At 40.5% G+C, this 17,927-nt stretch overlaps 1 protein-coding gene across 7 annotated transcripts in view; it reads right to left on the bottom strand.

Annotated features, from left to right (window-relative positions):
* Window positions 1-420: 420 nt before the first annotated feature.
* The window catches only part of SHANK2 (SH3 and multiple ankyrin repeat domains 2), a 334,008-nt gene continuing 316,501 nt past the window's right edge, over window positions 421-17,927 (bottom strand). For all 7 annotated transcript variants that reach the window (XM_052693113.1, XM_052693116.1, XM_052693111.1 and 4 more), the window contains 4 exons: window positions 17,793-17,923; window positions 16,369-16,480; window positions 12,816-15,228; window positions 421-2,114 (listed from right to left, as the gene is read on the bottom strand). In XM_052693113.1, the coding sequence (XP_052549073.1) occupies window positions 1,541-2,114; window positions 12,816-15,228; window positions 16,369-16,480; window positions 17,793-17,923 (3,230 nt within the window). In that variant the 3' untranslated portion in view covers window positions 421-1,540. The remainder of the gene's footprint in view (window positions 2,115-12,815; window positions 15,229-16,368; window positions 16,481-17,792; window positions 17,924-17,927) is intronic.

Below are 17,927 nucleotides of genomic sequence, written 5' to 3' on the forward strand. Positions count from 1 at the left end.
CACTATTTATCCACCTTGAACATCTTGAGTATTATGTTAATAAAGACCTACAAAACTCACAGATATTTAGAGGTGTTAATTACAAGGGGAGGTCAAACATGCAGAGAGAGACTTGTTAACTCAAAAAAAAATAAAAAAATGAAATAGTCAGATTGACCAAATGTGTGCTCCCCCTGCTGCTGAGGTCTCCTGGAAGCTCCGGCCCAGAGCAGGGCGTGCTCACTGCCACCTGCACAGCAATCACGGGTGGCCATGGGAAGCGTTCAGCCCCCCAGGAGGTGCTCACTCTGCTCTTCTGGTCCAGGAGCCCATACTTGTTAATAGCAATAAAAACGAGAAACCGGATAGCTACTACTTCCTTTGCCCCTTAAGCACATATGCTCTGGGACACTACATACCTTGGTCTATCTTGGCATTAGCTTTCTCTTTTTTTTTCTATTCTTTTTTCTTTTTAAGCAACATAACCTATTTCTATTTCTGCTAACAGCTTGAAATTCCTCTCTTACTTAAAATACTGGCAACCTTCTCGTGGACTTCAATGGGAACATTCATCTACTTAATCTTTCTTGGCCCGATGTTCAAAATATCTAAGTACTTCTCACTCACTGGATTAGACAATATCACTCAGGGTTCAGCATATTTGATATCTGACTGTGAAGTCCTGAAGATGCAGCTGTACATAAACCCAATTTTTTTTCTGGTTTGCAGAGTTCACATTGCGACTTAGCAGTAGTTTAGCTGGTTGAAAACTGGGGATCTCAGGTTCAAACTAGCTTCATTTTGTTGTACCTCTAAGTGAGCATTCCTTCTCAGCTTTTATGAAATATCTGCATCGTCTTACAGGTCACTTCAATGGAGCATGTATTGAACTTGTTCTGCCACCTTGGAAGAGTGCTAAGTATAACTGCAGAAATAAAGAAATACCAGGTAAAACAGAGCAAGGTTACCTTTGAGTTAATTCCAGCAGAACAACCAGCTTCTCTGCCAACAAATCAGAGAGCTAAACTTTGTAAAAAACCAGTTATATGAACTCCTGTACCTGTCTCAATATTGTACCTCTGCTAACAAAAATGGATTTGAATGGTAATGAAGCAATCTGTCCTCTTTAAATAAACTAAGATTTCAGAAAGGAAACCTGCTGGGAGTCTGAATGAATGTCAAGAAGAGAATACAGTGCTTTTCAATTAAGGAGAAAAAAAAAAGTTTACAATTTGAAGTTAAAAGAAAACTGGTCTGTAATGGTTCCAGAAGAAGGGCAGTATCAATAGATGGTAATATTTTTGAAGTTAACAATTTTCTCTCTCTCTCTCTTGTATCTCCCCGCGACTTTGAAATAAATGACCCCACTCGTGCAACACATTTAGATTTATATTTGGGTGTGTAACATATAGTCTGCATTACCTGAGTACCAGGAATTAAACTGTTTTATTTTTCCCCCCTAATTTTGCTGGCACTCGCAGACAGACAAGGCATTTGGGGTATTTCAGTACCAGCCCATCTCTAGTTATCAACAGAAGTTTGTGAGGCAAAATAGCTATTCTTATCTGTCCAGCAGCTGTTTCAAAGCTCTTTCTATGTTCATTCTGTGCCCAACTCTAGTCACTCCAAGGTCTATCAGATCTTCCTTTTGTAGATTTGGTAAATGAGTGCCATCTATTTCATTGTCCATAAATGTTTCTTTGTGTTCACCTAAGTTTAGACTTTCCAACCAATCTGCCACATCTGGTTTAGTCCACAGGTGGACAGGCTTAGTTGTAAAAGGCTTATTTGAGATTGGCTGTTGTAATATTGAGGGAGAAGGAGACCTGCTGCGCCCTGTGGTCAAGCCAAATAAGTCCCCAGAGGGGGGCTGGCTGGGTAGGCTAAATACATCAGACAGAGTTGGAGAAGGAGATGAAGCTGAAGCAGAAGCAGTCAGAGGAGCAGGCATGATGTCTTTATTAATCTCTGTTGGTGAAACCACAGGGCTTGGAGCATGCCGTGCTCCTGAGGTCCTACTGTCATAGTCTGGGGACCTGCTCTGCAGTGTGATCGGCTGGCTGGTTCCAGGTCGGACAGTGAAAGTGATTGTTGTACTTCGTGTACCTGAGACAGTACTCATGACTTCTGTGCTCCTGAAATTGTAAACAGACATGGAAAGTTAGACACATCAGCTGCCAGTGGTCCCTTATCAACACATGGTAAACATGGCTTTGGAACGTCAGAATAGTATAACTTTTTTTAAAGAGCAGTAGCAGGTAGAGGGTACCGAGACAGCATAATTCAATCTTTCCCATAAAACAATCTTAAGCTGTAGTTAAAAACAAAACCTTTGCTTATCAGCACTTCAGAGGAACGCGTTTCAGAGCACATTGTCCTTTTTTAAGCCTATAACAAATTATCTCATGGCTAAATGAGGAACGCCGTGTGCAGTAAGCACATGGGCACTTAGTGTTACCCTCATAGAGCAGTCAGGAGTTGATCTGCCCTGCTCTACACAGAGCAGTTTTAGTTTATAGGTCCTACACTGTAAGGTAACACAGCTAGTAACGGTAGGTATGGAAAGTATTGGAAGCACATTATTGACTCAGGTTCTGGATCTTTCATTTTTTTTCTAAACAGAAATTATACTTCGTCAGTTTCACTACAAAACTTGAGGATACAAAATTCTTGTCACTCTGCACGCCCAGAGGTGATGTAGCTGTAATCAAGTCACTGGCACCTATCTCCTGCCTAAAGGAAATCTTAGATTACAAATGAAGCAAGCATGAAGCTTGCTGAGAGGCTCTCCTGCCGAGGCTGGTGGGATGGGTGAAGGAGCAGACAAACCTACTTTTGTCTGGTGGCTATAAAACAAATTTAGAAGCAGATGGTTGGGGCTCAGGTCTGTTCACAAAATGCTTACCTACACAGCCCTTACATTTCATGAGACAGCTATGCCAGTCAGCATGCACAATACAGGATCTTTCACTGAACTTTTGGGTGCCTGAAGCTCCAGAGTTTTTCACTTTTAAAATACCCTTCCAGTTAGAGACACCTTCAGCCAAGTAATTTCATGCACTTCTAGACCAAAGGATTTGTTTATCTTTGAAGTGATGCCATAGACTCGAGGGGATGATCTGACGGATGCTGTAGCTGGATTTCTCACTCAGATAGGCTGAATCCCTCTTTATCTCAGTGCCAGACTGTCCCCATGCCTGATATGTCATGCTTGGGGCAGAACAGGCAAGGACTTTGGGGCACAATGGCAGATACAAATGCTTTTATAAATAATGCAGATTCACTACTGTGCATAAAAGAGCCAAAGAAAAAGTGTGGGTTCTGGAGCCCTCGTTTTAAAGTCCTGCTGTGGAACCAGCTCAGGTCTCTATCTGAATGACTGCTTGAAGATCTTATATTAACTGCCAGTAAATGAGGTATCAGAAATGATCCATGCAAAACCACATCAGCTCTCTCTGGGTCATGCCCCTCACCACAAGATCTGCTTTAAAAAAAAGACACCCCCCCCCCCCCCCCCCCCCGGGCTCCTCTGGCCTGGAGAATCACAAAGGCTTGGCTCACATCTGCAGAACACTGAGATGGCTGAGAAGGAGGACAAGGCACTTGGGGTTAGGCTGCTCCATCAGATCTGTTTCCCAGTGCAGTGAAAGCCCATGGAAGGGGCATGACTTGACTTTGGTTCCCCACATTCTTATTAAAAGAGTGGTTAAAATTTTGATTAAAAAGGTGATGGTCCCAGTACTTCTCAAAATCCATCCTAACTGCTGCTCCTGTGAACTACTCAAAAAGAAGAAATACAGGCAACTCACCTGGGGCAATGATAATGGGCTATTAATCCCTTTCTTTCATACAAGCAGCCATAGTTACTCCTGGCAGCCTTGATCTGGAGGCTCTCTTCAGTGGTTCCTTGGTTTGCTCGTGGCTAATGTGAGCCCTCTTCCTATCTAATCCCCACATAATTCAGCCCATAATTAACAAACTCAGATGTCAAATAGCCTACAGTGCTTCTACATTGACACGCACAGCACACTCACAGCACAGCGAGCCTCTTTCAAATAAGAATCCAATACCATGTTATTTGAAAAGCACTAAGAATAACTGCTTGGAGAATGTTCATGTTATTCACATGAGCAATCCCAATGATTTCCCACAGGTTGTTCCATATATTTCAAAGGGAACAGGGGATCTCCTTGAGAGCTGAAAGATCAGCACTTCACTTAAAACACAGTGGGAACAAGACTTTGAGCACTTTGGTCTTTGTAATTTAACAAAGAAAAGAAATGCTTGGCAAGGTTTGGAGTGCTTCCTGTGATTTGTTTGGAGCTTAATGGCTCACATTGTCTTCCAAGACTAGAGCTAAGCATTCTAACACATAAAAGTCAATGGCAAGAAACAATTCAATTCTACTAATCAAGGGGAAAAAAATATTTCTACCCACATAGCACTAGGAGTCTCATGGACTTTAATAACACACGATCTAATTTTGAATCCAAAAAACTCTTATTTGAAATAGGTTGGGATAATTTTGTACTACTGATTGAAAGAAAGGCAAGGTGAGTTTTGCAGAGATGAAGAAATCTCTCCCCAGCCCTTTATTAGTACTGACCCTTTTACTCACATTTCTGTACTGCAAATATGAGTAATGAGCTGCCATCCTCTGTGGCAGTATCAAATGGATGATGCAAATTTATCTTCTGATATGGCAGATGCCAGCAGAGGGTAACTTGTGTTAGTTGGCCAACAGCTCCTGCTCGCTCCTGTAACTTGCTCCTGCTGCTGCTTCTCTATCGTTCCTTTCACACACTCCCTATACATCCTCGTTCAGGAGATCACTGTCACTGCTCCTTTAAATAAACTACATCAAGACAGTAAAACAAAATCCCCCAAAGTAAACTGTGCACTCTTTAAGTGTTCTGTAGACCTGTGTTACCTCCTCTTCTCATGCACAGGCAGAAGTACTGAGTGAGCAAAGCAACAGAGGCAACACTGGACCTTTTACTCTTCCCATCAGGCTGCATCAAAGTAATGGCTTCTCATGGCTACAATCACTATTAAAAGATCTGTGGGCATCTGGCTTTTCTCAAGCCATGGGTTCAGGACTACTGGCTGTTAAAATATGACACTAGAATGATCATAACTTATTTTAGCTGATGAATGATATTTCGACACTAGCTCAGTTTATAGCCAGTTCAGCACAAAGGCCAATAGAAACATTAACCCTTTTATCAGAAAGCTCAGAGCACTTCATTATCAGACTTAATCCTCCAGCAACACCCCCCAGTTGTTCTCCACACCGAGAATACAGTCTGTGAGTCACTACACTCTGTCACAGCAGTCCTACGCAGGACCAGTTTTGCAGTAACCACCTAAAGATGAGAGGAAATGTAACCACGGTGACTTGAGGTCACTGCTGTCTGCAAAATCACTCAGTAACCTGCAAAACAAAGTTTGTGTTTTATTTCTGACTGCTGTTCTGCAGCTGGCTCTGCAGCTTTTGTGGCACAGGCTCAGCCTCGTAACAGCTACGTGAGCCTGCTGGGGCCCATGACTGCACTTCCAGACTTCCTGTCCCGAGTCTTCTATTCCAAGATTCTTTTTCTCTTTTTCCCCCTCTACTTTCACTTGCTGTATCAACTCCAGGGTGTTACAGATGGAAAAAAGTATGCACCTTTATGCAAACTCCCATCCATCCCCACTTACAATTTATGTCATCTATAGCACCATCTGGTGCAGATAGCCTTGAAACTCTCAGCTGTCTTGGATTTCACAGATGATGGTATCCTGGTCATTACAGGGGCAAGCACGTTCCAGCTGGAGAGCAGGAGTGTTTTCATTGCGTTGTGGGTTTTCCAGATTTTTAATAAGAGCAATTTCTTAGGCCTTATTTGGTCATCTGTTACATTAAGCTTACTAAATACATATTAAACGTACCTAAACCCAAAATTCATTTTAGGAAAGTGAAAAGTCTGATAATTATTTTAAATAAAATTTGCCCTGTTAGCATCAGCATATGGAACTAATTTGTAAACATTTGCTGCTGTAAGGCTGCACTGATGGTAATGCCCATTATGTTGTCTCATATTAAAACCACAGTATATAATTCCTATGTCTCCAAGTAATAAGTCATCACCACAGATTGTAGGCAAGAAATTATTTTAAATTTTAAATCAGATTTGCAGGATTCAAATTCACTGCTAACTTAATAATGAAAGTAAATCAGTGAAAGATGGCATGCTGCAATAGGTCCTAAGAGCCTCCCATTAAAAACAAAAACAAACAACAAAAAAACAAAACAAAACAAAAAAATTCAAACCCAAAATCACTTTGGGTTATAAGAGCTATTTTATTCTCTTATAAGAGCTGTTTTATTCTCTGACTTTCCCGAAGTCTTGCTGTCTCTGACAAAGCTCTTCCACTATGTTGGAGAAAAAACAGTGGGAGAAAAGATGCCCTATATGGAGGTACTGTGGGAAATTAACTTTTTAGAGCTTTCTGTGTACTTGCAAATCCAAAACTTTGCCTTCACCTCTTGCAAAATTTGTACTGTATTTTTGGATTGTCAAAGGAAAATGGCATGGTAGGAAAGTAAGACGATACTGTTTTGGGAGAAGGTGAAGAACAAGCATTGGTATGATGACTGGCAGGATACACAGCCTCTTATAGTAGCATTATTTTACTGAAGAGAAATGAGGAATGGTGAGTGTCTGTTGCAGGTAATGCTTTTCAGCTGAGTGAGGAATAATCACCAAAGCTCTGTGGGAGCTGCTGATGAACAATAGTTTCCATGTGAATAACACAGCTGTACAGAAACAGCAGCAAGGTGCTGCTGGAGGCTGAGGGCCAGAAGCTGTCTCAGCCTTACCTCTGGAGAACTGGAAGGGAAAAGGTGAAGACAAGCTGGAAAGAGAAAGGAAAACCTCACTGCTTCCGGTGGAGACAGACTCAGCAGTTACCACTGCAGCACAGCTTGATTATTTCAAGGCTAGTTTGTCTTTACTTACATGCTTACATAAGCATGTAAAAGTATGCTTATCATTCCCCCTTCTCTCAAAAACACATCCTAAAAACAGAGTTTTGGTGCACTTGAAAAATTATGTCTCCATATTTAGGTGCCTGGGTATAAGTTCAGGAACCTACTCTTAGGTGCTCACACTATAAAAATCTTTGCTGAATATCCGTCTCACGAAAGTGGCTTTCATTTCAGTTGGAGACAACATCCCATCTCTGGTTTGAGAATGGGTATCGTTTCTGGATAAGGGAGAGCTAATCTACACTGCATTTTGCATCAAAATCACTAAAATGCAATAGCATCGAGTGAGCATTAAAAAGAAACAGAATGTACAACTCAGAGTACTCTATGCTTTATAGTTGACACTTACTTCATGGCACTTCAGTATGACCCATTTCTGAGAGCAGTAGCCATGAGAGCAAATAAAAATGTCAAAATGGAATGACTGAACTGCTGCAAAAATTACTGACAAAGCAAGGAATCCTGTGAAAATGGCTGACAAATGGTTAATGATATGAAATGAAGCTAATGGGACGACAGTAAACTGAAAAATCAAGGCTTGATAATTATGCCACAAGATAACGTGTTTCATAACCAGAATAAACCAAACGTAGGGTCAAGACCCACGCTCTCATTGCTAAGTTCAATTCTGCCTTACCTGTTTGTTAAAATATGGGGACTTATCCAAATGAAAAGCCCTTAGAAATGCACAAAAGCCTGACCACAGGATTTCCCCCTTTAAAACCTGTTCTGCCAAGACAATAGAGGTTATTTTTCCTGAAGGACTTGATCCTGCATGGTTAAGCATTCTGTACAACTCCCACATCTGCAATGAGCACTCCCATTGCCAGGCTGACATTCAGCCTGCCAGGAGGCCACACACGAATGCTCTGTGAGCACAGTCTGGGAAGCAGGAGAGACCTTCAGAACAGAACTAGCTCCTCCCTACTCCAAGCTATCAACCATTTTGGGGCAGTGATGGCAGGGCGAAGTGGTAGCTGTTCATTATTCCTTATTAGCACACAAGAGCAGAAGTGGAAGCATGATACTGACACTGGGGGCTGTGCTTCTCCCTCGCAGCCGCAGGCTGTCCTGTGTTAATCCTGCCGGCGTTATGCAGCCAGCTTGCAACTTGCTCTTGATCACTATGTTGCTAAGCAACTGCTGGGTTCACAGTGCGAGCATTCCTCTTAACCTGATAAAAACCCTGCATTGGCCTTCTCCTTCCTTCCTTTTAGCAGCTTCATACAACAGAAGTAGCCTCTCAAGAGAATCTGTAACCTTGCCATATTTATAGTGCAGGAGTTGGAGATGCTGCTGTGCTCCCCTCCTCTTTGCCCAGCTGTGGGAATTGTCCTCATCTCCCAGCACAGAGCGTGTCCAAACCCTGGGATGGGCAATGGGACTCAGGGCAGCACATCCCAATCTTGAGTATTTGGCTCAGATAGGGCCCTGTACTCAAATGCCCTGAGCTGATGCTGTAAGTAATTTTAGGCAGAAGAGGAGGAAGTGATGGCTGGGTGTTGTGGCCTGTGAGATCCTGACTACATGGATGGACCAGATGAAAACTTGCATCTCCAAGAATCAGCTCCAAAATTTCTTAAAGTGAGTGATGGCCAATGTGAAGAGTGGGAAGAGCCCATGTGAATTCAAAAGCTCTGGTCCAGAGCCTGCTGATCAAACCCTTCGCACATCCTTTTGCTTTTTCCTCTTTTTCTGTCCTTTCCCAGGCTCCTCTTCCTGGACTGCAGCTGGTCACTGCCTCTGATGGCTTCCAGCAGATGGTTTCCAGCCAAACATTTCCATGCTCTATTTAAAAATCTTCAACTCAGTGTCTCCATAGAAAACACAGAAAACTATAAATGCATGGTATGAAATTACTGCTAAACCTATGTATGTTGAAAAAAGGAAGGCTAGGGTTTTTTATAATGTAATAATTGAGAGAGGAACGCTGCTCAGATTGTAGAACAATCTCTTCATGATCCTCATTTGTCAAAAACATATAAAGAAGATCAATTTTACAGGTTTCTGTAACACGCTATTCCCAAACAATTTTCAATTTAATTTACATTCATGCTGCCCTAACGGTGCAATTGCTGTGACTGAGTGACATTTGTATACCCACTGGCTGTACAGAGATAACTCCTGAGGTATTTAGAGCAGTTTCCTAGGCTATAACTTCATGTTTCACAATGAAGAAATATATATTTTAATTTCATCAGGCTGCTAGTGCTATGAGCAGAACCCAAGTGAGCCTGAGAACAACGTTACTATTTATAATACTTCCCACTACTTCTCCTTGGCTGAAGGGTATATGAACAGACCTACACATTTTTCGTCACTTCTCTTTAATTCAGCAGAATCCTTGCTTTCTGAAAGCTAAAATTCCTTGCTCCTTTTCTCTGACTGCCTCAAAGAAAAGGGCTGTAAGTTCTACAATTGGTTGATGTACGTTTTATAATATGAGAAAAAAAGTGAAAAATTTTAGCTTTACAATTGAAATATTAACTTTCATACTTTGGCAAGATGGTATTCCCTGATCATAATACATTATGACTTTGTAAAAAAATGTGTCAATCATGCGATCAGGCTAGAAAGGCTGTAATTTATTTAACATTTTAATGGTAAAGTAGAAGAAAAAGCAGTTAAAATAAGGCTTTGTCTGGGAAGCATTTACTATGCATCCACAGCCTTTATGTAGGCACTTCCAAGAGCAGAACTGATATTAAACATAGGCAGTCCAGGACATATATAACAAAACAAAAAACAGAAATTTCAGCACTTCTCCACTGTGATAATATTGCTGCTAGCCTTTTGCTCCCTCCTTCCCACTCTTTCTCCAGCTCAGAAATTGATCCTCCCTCACCCTCTCTAGTCTCAGAGCTGGACAAGGTTCGACTTCATTATTTTTTACAGCTCAAGATCCCTCTCTCTAGTTTGCAAATACAGACATTTAGGCAGACTTCTCAGGAAAGAAGTAGATTTAAATTATTCCTTGTGAGTTTTTACTTCCAAATGGAGTCACAGAATCACAGAATTGCAGGGATTGGAAGTGACCTCAAGAGATGACTGAGTCCAACCCCCCAGGTAAAGCAGGTTCCATACAATAGATCCAGATGGGTCTTGAATATTACCATAGAAAGACACTCCACAACCGCTCTGTGCAGCCTGTTCCAGTACTCCACCATACTTATCGCATGTTACTATGGAACTTCCTGTGTTCAAGTTTTAGGTCAATACTTCTCTGTATAGATTCTATAGTCCATAACGAAAACTGTTTGCCAAAGCTGAGTTATAAGAATTAAAAAGAGTAAAGGACAGAAAAGAAAAACAATTTCCAATTGCTGTCCGAGATTTTTCTCTAAAATGACATACATATGGTATAGTTCTTTCTTATATGGTTATTTTCATTTCTCAAGTAAAGTGAATTAGTTGAGCAAATTATTTTTTGTGTCCTTTCTACTGGCATAAATTTCTTTTCACAGAAAAGAGGTAACTATTTGCTTCTACTTCTCATTTTTTTCTCTCAAAAATGCAGTACTTTCAAAAATGCAGTATATTTACTGTACATTGCCTTGGTTATTAACTAATAAAATAATGATAAAGATCTACACTGCAACCTGGAAATAACTATCATATAAAATATGCAAGATAACAAACATATTAAACATATGAAGTCAGAGGCAACACGTTCATATGACTTAAAAGGACGAAGTCCAAGCAGAAAATTGAAGACATAGGCAGAATAAAACAAATTGAAACTCCTGGAGTCATCTGCAAGATGATTCAAACTTAGCACACAAGTTTTGATTTTATGCTTACCCAAGATATTTTCAAACTTACATGGGCAGGGTTCAGTTGTTGTGCTAACTTTGGTTAAGACTGTCTTGGTCAAGCAGCCACTATATATCTTTTCATTGTATAGTTCTCATTACACTAAAAGCTTTTCCCATACAGGCAATTCAATTTCTACACCAATTAGTCAAACAATACTGATAGGAATTCCAGAATTCCGGCATTTCTCTTCCACCCTTTCATCCTAAAAGACATATAACCTCCATACCATCCTGTGACCATTTAATAACTTACAGCTTGAAAGAAATAATATAATGGCCTGACCCTGAGGCTTGTGATCACACTGCTTTCTGAATAAGTAATCATTTGCATTTAACAGAGCCATCTTTTCCCTAAAAGAAAATCATCTTAATGCACGTGAAGAACAGTAGTTTTTCAAAGGCCAGGTAATTTATTATCCAGCAGAATAATCATAATAAAATTTACTTAAGGGTTGCCTTTTTTAATAAGCAAAATCAGCACTATATCGCTGCAAAAAAAAAAAAAAAAAAAAAAAAAAAGCAAAAAAAAAAAAAAAAAAAAAAGCAAAACTAAAAAAATCCAAAAAAACCCAATTTCTTTCTGGGAAAGGACAAACAATACGGAATACTTCAGTAAAAGGTCCATTTAACTGCTGCAAATTTCACCATATTCCAGAGAAAAGTGACTACATAATTACCTATGAATTTATCTAATGGTGTCTGACAACTCTAAGTACCTTTTGATATAACTTCTCTGGAAATGCATTACACTGCACTACAAGGATTGTGCTGTTTGGTGAAATGAGCCACACTTTTGAACCTGTAGACATCACTACTATTCACTAGCAAGCACTGACAACCGAAAGTAAGAACTTAAACCCAGTAAAGCTGAGTGATTACAGACAATAAATTAATCATTCAGCAAAACTACGAACAATGCAAAGTGATGCCAGAAAGAAATTTTCTAAGATGGCTTCATACTTAGCTCACTCCAAAAGTAATGTCTCCTATTTATTTCCATTTTACAACAAATACCAAGAACAGAACAAGACTACTTTGATGGAGCAAATTCCTAGCTACAAAACATGGTTTTTCAACATAGTCACCACTATTAACTATGCATTTTTGCCAGTGGTGAACAAGGATTTGCATGTTGCACTCATAAACATCCACATTAGCGGAGGTGACTCGCTGTCGCTGTCACCACTGCTGAAACGCACCACACATTGCCTCACTCTGCTCACATCCGCTATGTGGTCTCTATAAATGTTCAGAAAGCATTAATGAAAGCCAGCGTGTGGCATCTTTTTCTGCATGGAGGAATTCAATTCCACACTTTTGCTGCATACACATTTCCATGTCAGACACCACTTGGTCAGACTGCCCCTCCGCTGCCATCTGATGCACAGCAATAAAATGCAATGGAATAACGGTGGGGAGGCTCAACCTCTACTACCACACCACCAACGTCCACCTCTGACATCATGGGCCAACATAATAAAAAAGATGGCATTAAGTTTGGAGCAGACCTCATACTTCTTCATAGGGTGGATTATTAGAGATTCAAGTAAAAATCAAATATGATCAAATACTTCACAGTGAATGTGAAGTAAGCCTAGACAAAAACTTTTTTTTACCTGTTTGAAGCCAAAATAAGTCGTGAGACTGAACAAAAATTAAATTATCATCACATTTTGAAAGGAAAAAAAAAAAAGAGTGCTACTTAAACCTAAATCTAAGTAACTCATGTCAAAACAACTGACAGGCTTGTGCAAACCACCTCGGAAAGTGGAGAATACTGAGTGAGCCCTTATCCTAGGGTGATGATGACAGAAACCTTGGTGATATAGGAAAATCTTGCCCTCTGTAAAACTGTTCATCAGAGACTATGCATGTAACAAGTATGTACAATAAAAGGTACATTCTTTTTTAACTTGTGTAATAGTAAAAGTTAGGGAGAGATGAAAAAAATCATGACTTCTTTGGTAAATTATTTGGTTATTTACATTTACCTTGTACTGAGACTTGCAGTTTTTGTTCCGGTAGGTGACTCCAATCCTTCCCCTGGCTTTGAGGATTTCTCTCTATTCATTTGCTGGAGTATTGAGTTCAATTCACTAATAACATTAGCCTTTGGGCCTGAGAGAATTGGGCTTTTCACCTCCGTCACATCCCCCCATAGCTTAGATGTCCTCTGGGGAACAACCTTTGCCATATTGGGCTGCGCACTGATGGGAGGTGGGGGTGGAGCGGGAGGAGGAATAACAAAGCTGTCTACAGTTTCTTCAATTAGCGCATCCTTGTAAAGTGCATTGCTTTTGTTGATTATGGGCTTCATTTTTGGCTTAGGAGGTACTGGGGGTTTGTCCACCAGAAATGTTTGCCCATCTGCATAGACTGTACAAGTATCCACGTTCTCGCACCCTTCCGAGGATAAGGTAGAGATGCTGGACACCGTTGAGATAGTGCTGGTTGTCTCTAAGTGATGGTCACTACTACTCCGACTGTCTACCTCCTCAATCCCAGAGTCAGTGACGTTGTCAAAGCTATCAGGGGGTGGCAGAAAGGAGGCAGGCAAACAGTTTGAAAGACCCACTTGCTTTTTACTGTCTAAAGAATTGGTTGGCTGGCTGGTGACGAATGGCGCAGGTGAAGGTGTGCCGTTTTTCCTTTGCTTAATCAAGTCCGTGAGAGCTGAAGCGGGCACCGAGCGGTCGTCAGGGATGTCAAAGCTGTTGGCAAACTCTAAGGGGGGTGGTAGTGGCTCAGTAAAAATAAATTCTTCATCAATATCAACTGATGCTAAGGGTGGTGGGGGGATGCGGAAGGGCAAGATGACTGGGTCGTCGACAGAGCTCGCCGCCACAATGGTTTTGCAGGGAGATGCCGGTGGCTCAGGCACAGCAGGCACGTTCAGCTCACTTTCAGCTTCCTCGCTCCCCTCTGGCCTCTCTGTCAGGGAGTTTTCGGGGCTCGGTTCCATTTCAGCTCCCTTTTCCTCTTCATCCTCAGGTGTATCATCCGACTTTGCCGTGTCCACGGTATGAACCATTAATAAGCCAGCTGACTTCTGCTGTGAAGTATCCACAATGTTTATCAACATGTTTTTCTTCTCTTCAGCCTTCTTTTCTTTCCCTGCATCTGTTTCATACTTGTTCTCAGTCTCCTGCCTTCGTAGTGGACCACGAGTATTTTGCCTAGAGACAGTAGCAGTAACAGGAAATGTCGTTTCAATATTGGGTCTCAGCTTTGTATCGATGTAAAGTGGTTTATTAAGGTCAGCCTTAACAGTGTCCACTTTGCCTGGAATCTGCTGTGTTTGTTCTTTCATGGCTCTGTCCCTGGCAGAGAGAGCGAGGGCTAGCGGTGAGTTTGGATCTAGCAGCTTTCCTGTGACCGGGTGAACGTAATTATCGGAGGTGGATGCATTTGTGGACTTAGCTGCCGCTGTACTGTTTTCAGTACCCTTCGTTTTGGACGAAGTATTTAATGTCCTTGCATCGCTTTGATTGCTGGGATCACTGCTATTAAAAAGATTTTCAGGCTCTCTAGGTGCAGGAATTGGAGATGGTGACATAAGCTGCCTAAAGCCATCTTCACTACTAAACATTGCTTCATCAGTAAATTTAGATTGCCTCATACGTGGTGTTGGTGGTGTTAGTCCAACATCTTCATCTCCTAGGTCTGTGGAGAGGAAGGCTGGAGAATTACGCCTTGCTTCCAGCCGCTTTTCCCTGTCCCTCACTGCTCCAGCAATGGCTGCTGCAAATGGACTGCTGACACCTAAACTGTCATCAGGTCGGAGTTGCCCAGGTTGTTCTGAAGACTGAGGGTCAATTTCCATGCTGCTCCCTTGGCTGCTCTTCCCGCTGCTGCTGGTGGACGGCTCTTTCACAATAATTGTGGGGATTGGAATAGAGCAGGTCTTTTCTGGACTATCTTCAACATTGGATTGTTTAACTAGCATCCCCTTCCGCCTTGCTGGTTTGGCCGGTACATAAACTGCTTTGCTTGCAATCTTCCCAACCTCAGAATATGGGTTTTCAGGCATCTGACCTCTTTTGTTCCTGAAATTTGCCTGAGCTGTGGCACTCCGACTGTACAGGTCCTCAGAGTCCAGAGAGTAGCGGTCCAGTTCTCGTCTGTAATAGATCCCTTTGTCCCTCATCATTGTTCCCACATTTTCAGGCCTAACCAAAGAAATTTTTGCACCTGAATTCTGATTAAATGGAGGTTTGATAGTTCCATAGCTCCTTGACGTTGGGGATTTGGGAGCGTTGTACAGAGAGGGAGAAGGTGGTGGTGGTGAAGGGGGTAAGGACTGCGGTGGTGGAGGGATATCTTCAGAGGTGTCAGGCATTGAAAGACTTCTGGTAAACTTCAGCATAGGAGGAGCCAAAAACTGCCGTTCTTCCTCTGTTATTCCTAAAAATCAGAAAGCATATTGAAACACTGCCTTCCACTGGAATCCCTCATATTGTACCATCTCTGTAGCCAGCCTAAAATGCAAGGGTGTAATTCACATGGCACGAGGCCTGTATGAAATTACAAAAATGGTCTTTTGCCTCATTCAAACAATAAGTATTTTTCTTGTTGAAAAGAGAACCAGAGACCAGATGCCAGAATTAAAAAGGATGCTACAGAATTTTAATTAAACTGATCATTCATGTGTAGGCAAATGTTTTGTTTATGTATCATCAAGGTAGCTGTAGAGAAGCACATTTTCTTCCACAATTATTGAGGAGGGAAGATGTTCTGAATGAAAAAAGAGCTTATGCCTGGCTCTAGTGATTTCCAAATGCATAAAATAATGCAACTTAGAAACCTAATGAATTTTTAAGATGCACTGAAACTTAGCAAAGGGACTGGGAAGATTCTACTGGGAAAAAAATCATATGGGTTTATTTCAAAAGATGACATTACATTATTACAAATATGGCTTTTAACATAAATAAACTCGATAATAGGAGAATTTAGAAGGCCAATTTTACATCAGTGTAATGTGTTTTTAAACTGAGAAATATCACTACTAAGATTACCCAGAACAAAACAAGTTCAAATTTTATTTGCTCTTTTTTTTTTTTTTTTTCCTATTTTGTTTAATCATTAATTGACACAATTCTTTGGAATGAAATGGAAGTGATGTTTATTCCCTTTGATCAATAAGGATTACTTTGTAAATGACTACACAGCATTACAACACTTCTGTCTCAACAGCAAAATAAAAATGAATAACATTTTGCCCTAGGTAATACTCTGCAATAATATTGGGGGTTTTTTTGGTTTTTTTTTTCTTTCTCACTATTGTTTTTGGATAAAGGAAATATTTTAAAGAAAGGAATTAAATCAGAATTCCATAACACTTGCCTACTGCTATTAAAGCTATATGTAGAAATTAAACAAAAACTTATTTTTCCAGGAACTTTTGTATAAAGAAAAAATAAAATCATTCACTGAAGAAAAGGTGTTAGAGAAATATGCTTTAAGAAAGAAAGTACAAAAAGAGGTGAATTACTAAAAGAGGTGAATAATGCACAAATGAACTATGCATGAGGAACATTTTACCTATAGATTTTTGTCTTCTCATTGTACCCCGAGGTATACCCAGAAAAGGACCTTGTGGACTCCCTGGTACAGTGGGCGTCATCACAGCAATACCCTGTCTCTCATACATAGACTACAAGAAAGCAAACAGAAGAACCCACAAGCATTAAAGAATGCAGAACTTTCTCCCACATGTAAATAACTGTCCACTCACATCAACTAATCCACTACCTAACCCTCTTAGGAATTCTTATGGAGAACAGCAAATTTGCTGTTCTTCGAAGAAGGATGCAAAGAGAAGGGGAAGGCTGAGATTTACTTATATGTTAATGAAATGACAACAGTTGTAAGTAGATTTAGTTGAAATTATTTACAAGGCAATATGTTAAGTTTACAGCACATTTGGTGTGCTGCGAGAAAGGAAGCCTGAGCAATTGCATTTCATTTCACTCACTTCCAAAACATTGCCACACACTGCACAGGTACTAATGCTCACTTTCCACCAGGCCATACACTCTCTTCACGACTGAGCGACAGACCTACTCCCTGGGTCTTGCACAGATGGTGCCTTGCACAAGGTTACATAGAAAGACAGATCATCACCTAGGAACTGCAGAATGTCCCCTGAATCCCAATGCACTCAACTGCCCTTTAACATAGGTTATCACACAACTATCTGTTTTCCGTCATGAAACAGTCTCTATTTTCTTCCTTCCTAAGCTACTGAGAACACCAAAGTGCTTGTATCAGGGCTGGGGCTGTTTCAGAGGGGTGGGCAATGGAAAAGTACATCTAAAATGCAAGAAGAACAATTTTTTTTTCACACATAAGTTCTGTCAAAGTAAATTCTACAATTGAGGAATCCAATTGCAGAGGTCTGGAAATTAAATTTTTACTATCCACTATAGTACTAATTCTTCCCCTACAAATCATCATATATTATTTCATCAAGATATTATGAACAATAAAAAAAACGAACTTGTAGAAACCTTCACATTAGTGGAAATTGTGTGGCTGCACTAATTCTGGCATTGAAACTGAATTAACATACTTCAATTTTCAGTGACTTTTTTTTGTTGTTTGGCCTTAGTTTTGTACTGACACTTTCAAGTTAGAGCTTACTGTTATCTCACTGGCTGACATTAAGGACAGAGTAAGGTCACTTACTTCTGTTTCAGTAACACCAAGATAGCAATGTTGTTGAAACGACAATCTCAGAGTAGATATAAGAATACAACAAAAGTTTTTAGGAGCCCAAAGGCTCTTCTGTTAAATGAATTATTATCAGAAATATAGATCAAGGCTACAAGGTAATAAAATCAGCATGAGAACATAATGCATTTTTTAAAAATTCATTTCTATTGTGGTTTAAACTTTGTACAATAGCAAGTACCCTTTCCACACAGTTTCAGAAGCGAAAGCAGTACTTTGTAGCTACCACTCACATTCATATCTGTAGCTGAGGGAAAACATCTACTAGAAGGCCGCTGTTTAATAGTTGCCACTCTTGAATCCACAGTTGCATTGTCTGCAATTCTTGATGGCTTGGAAACTGGTACTATTTCATCCACTTTATCTGT

Source organism: Tympanuchus pallidicinctus, unplaced genomic scaffold, assembly GCF_026119805.1.
Source record: "Tympanuchus pallidicinctus isolate F22 unplaced genomic scaffold, pur_lepc_1.0 scaffold3, whole genome shotgun sequence".
NCBI lineage: Eukaryota > Metazoa > Chordata > Aves > Galliformes > Phasianidae > Tympanuchus > Tympanuchus pallidicinctus.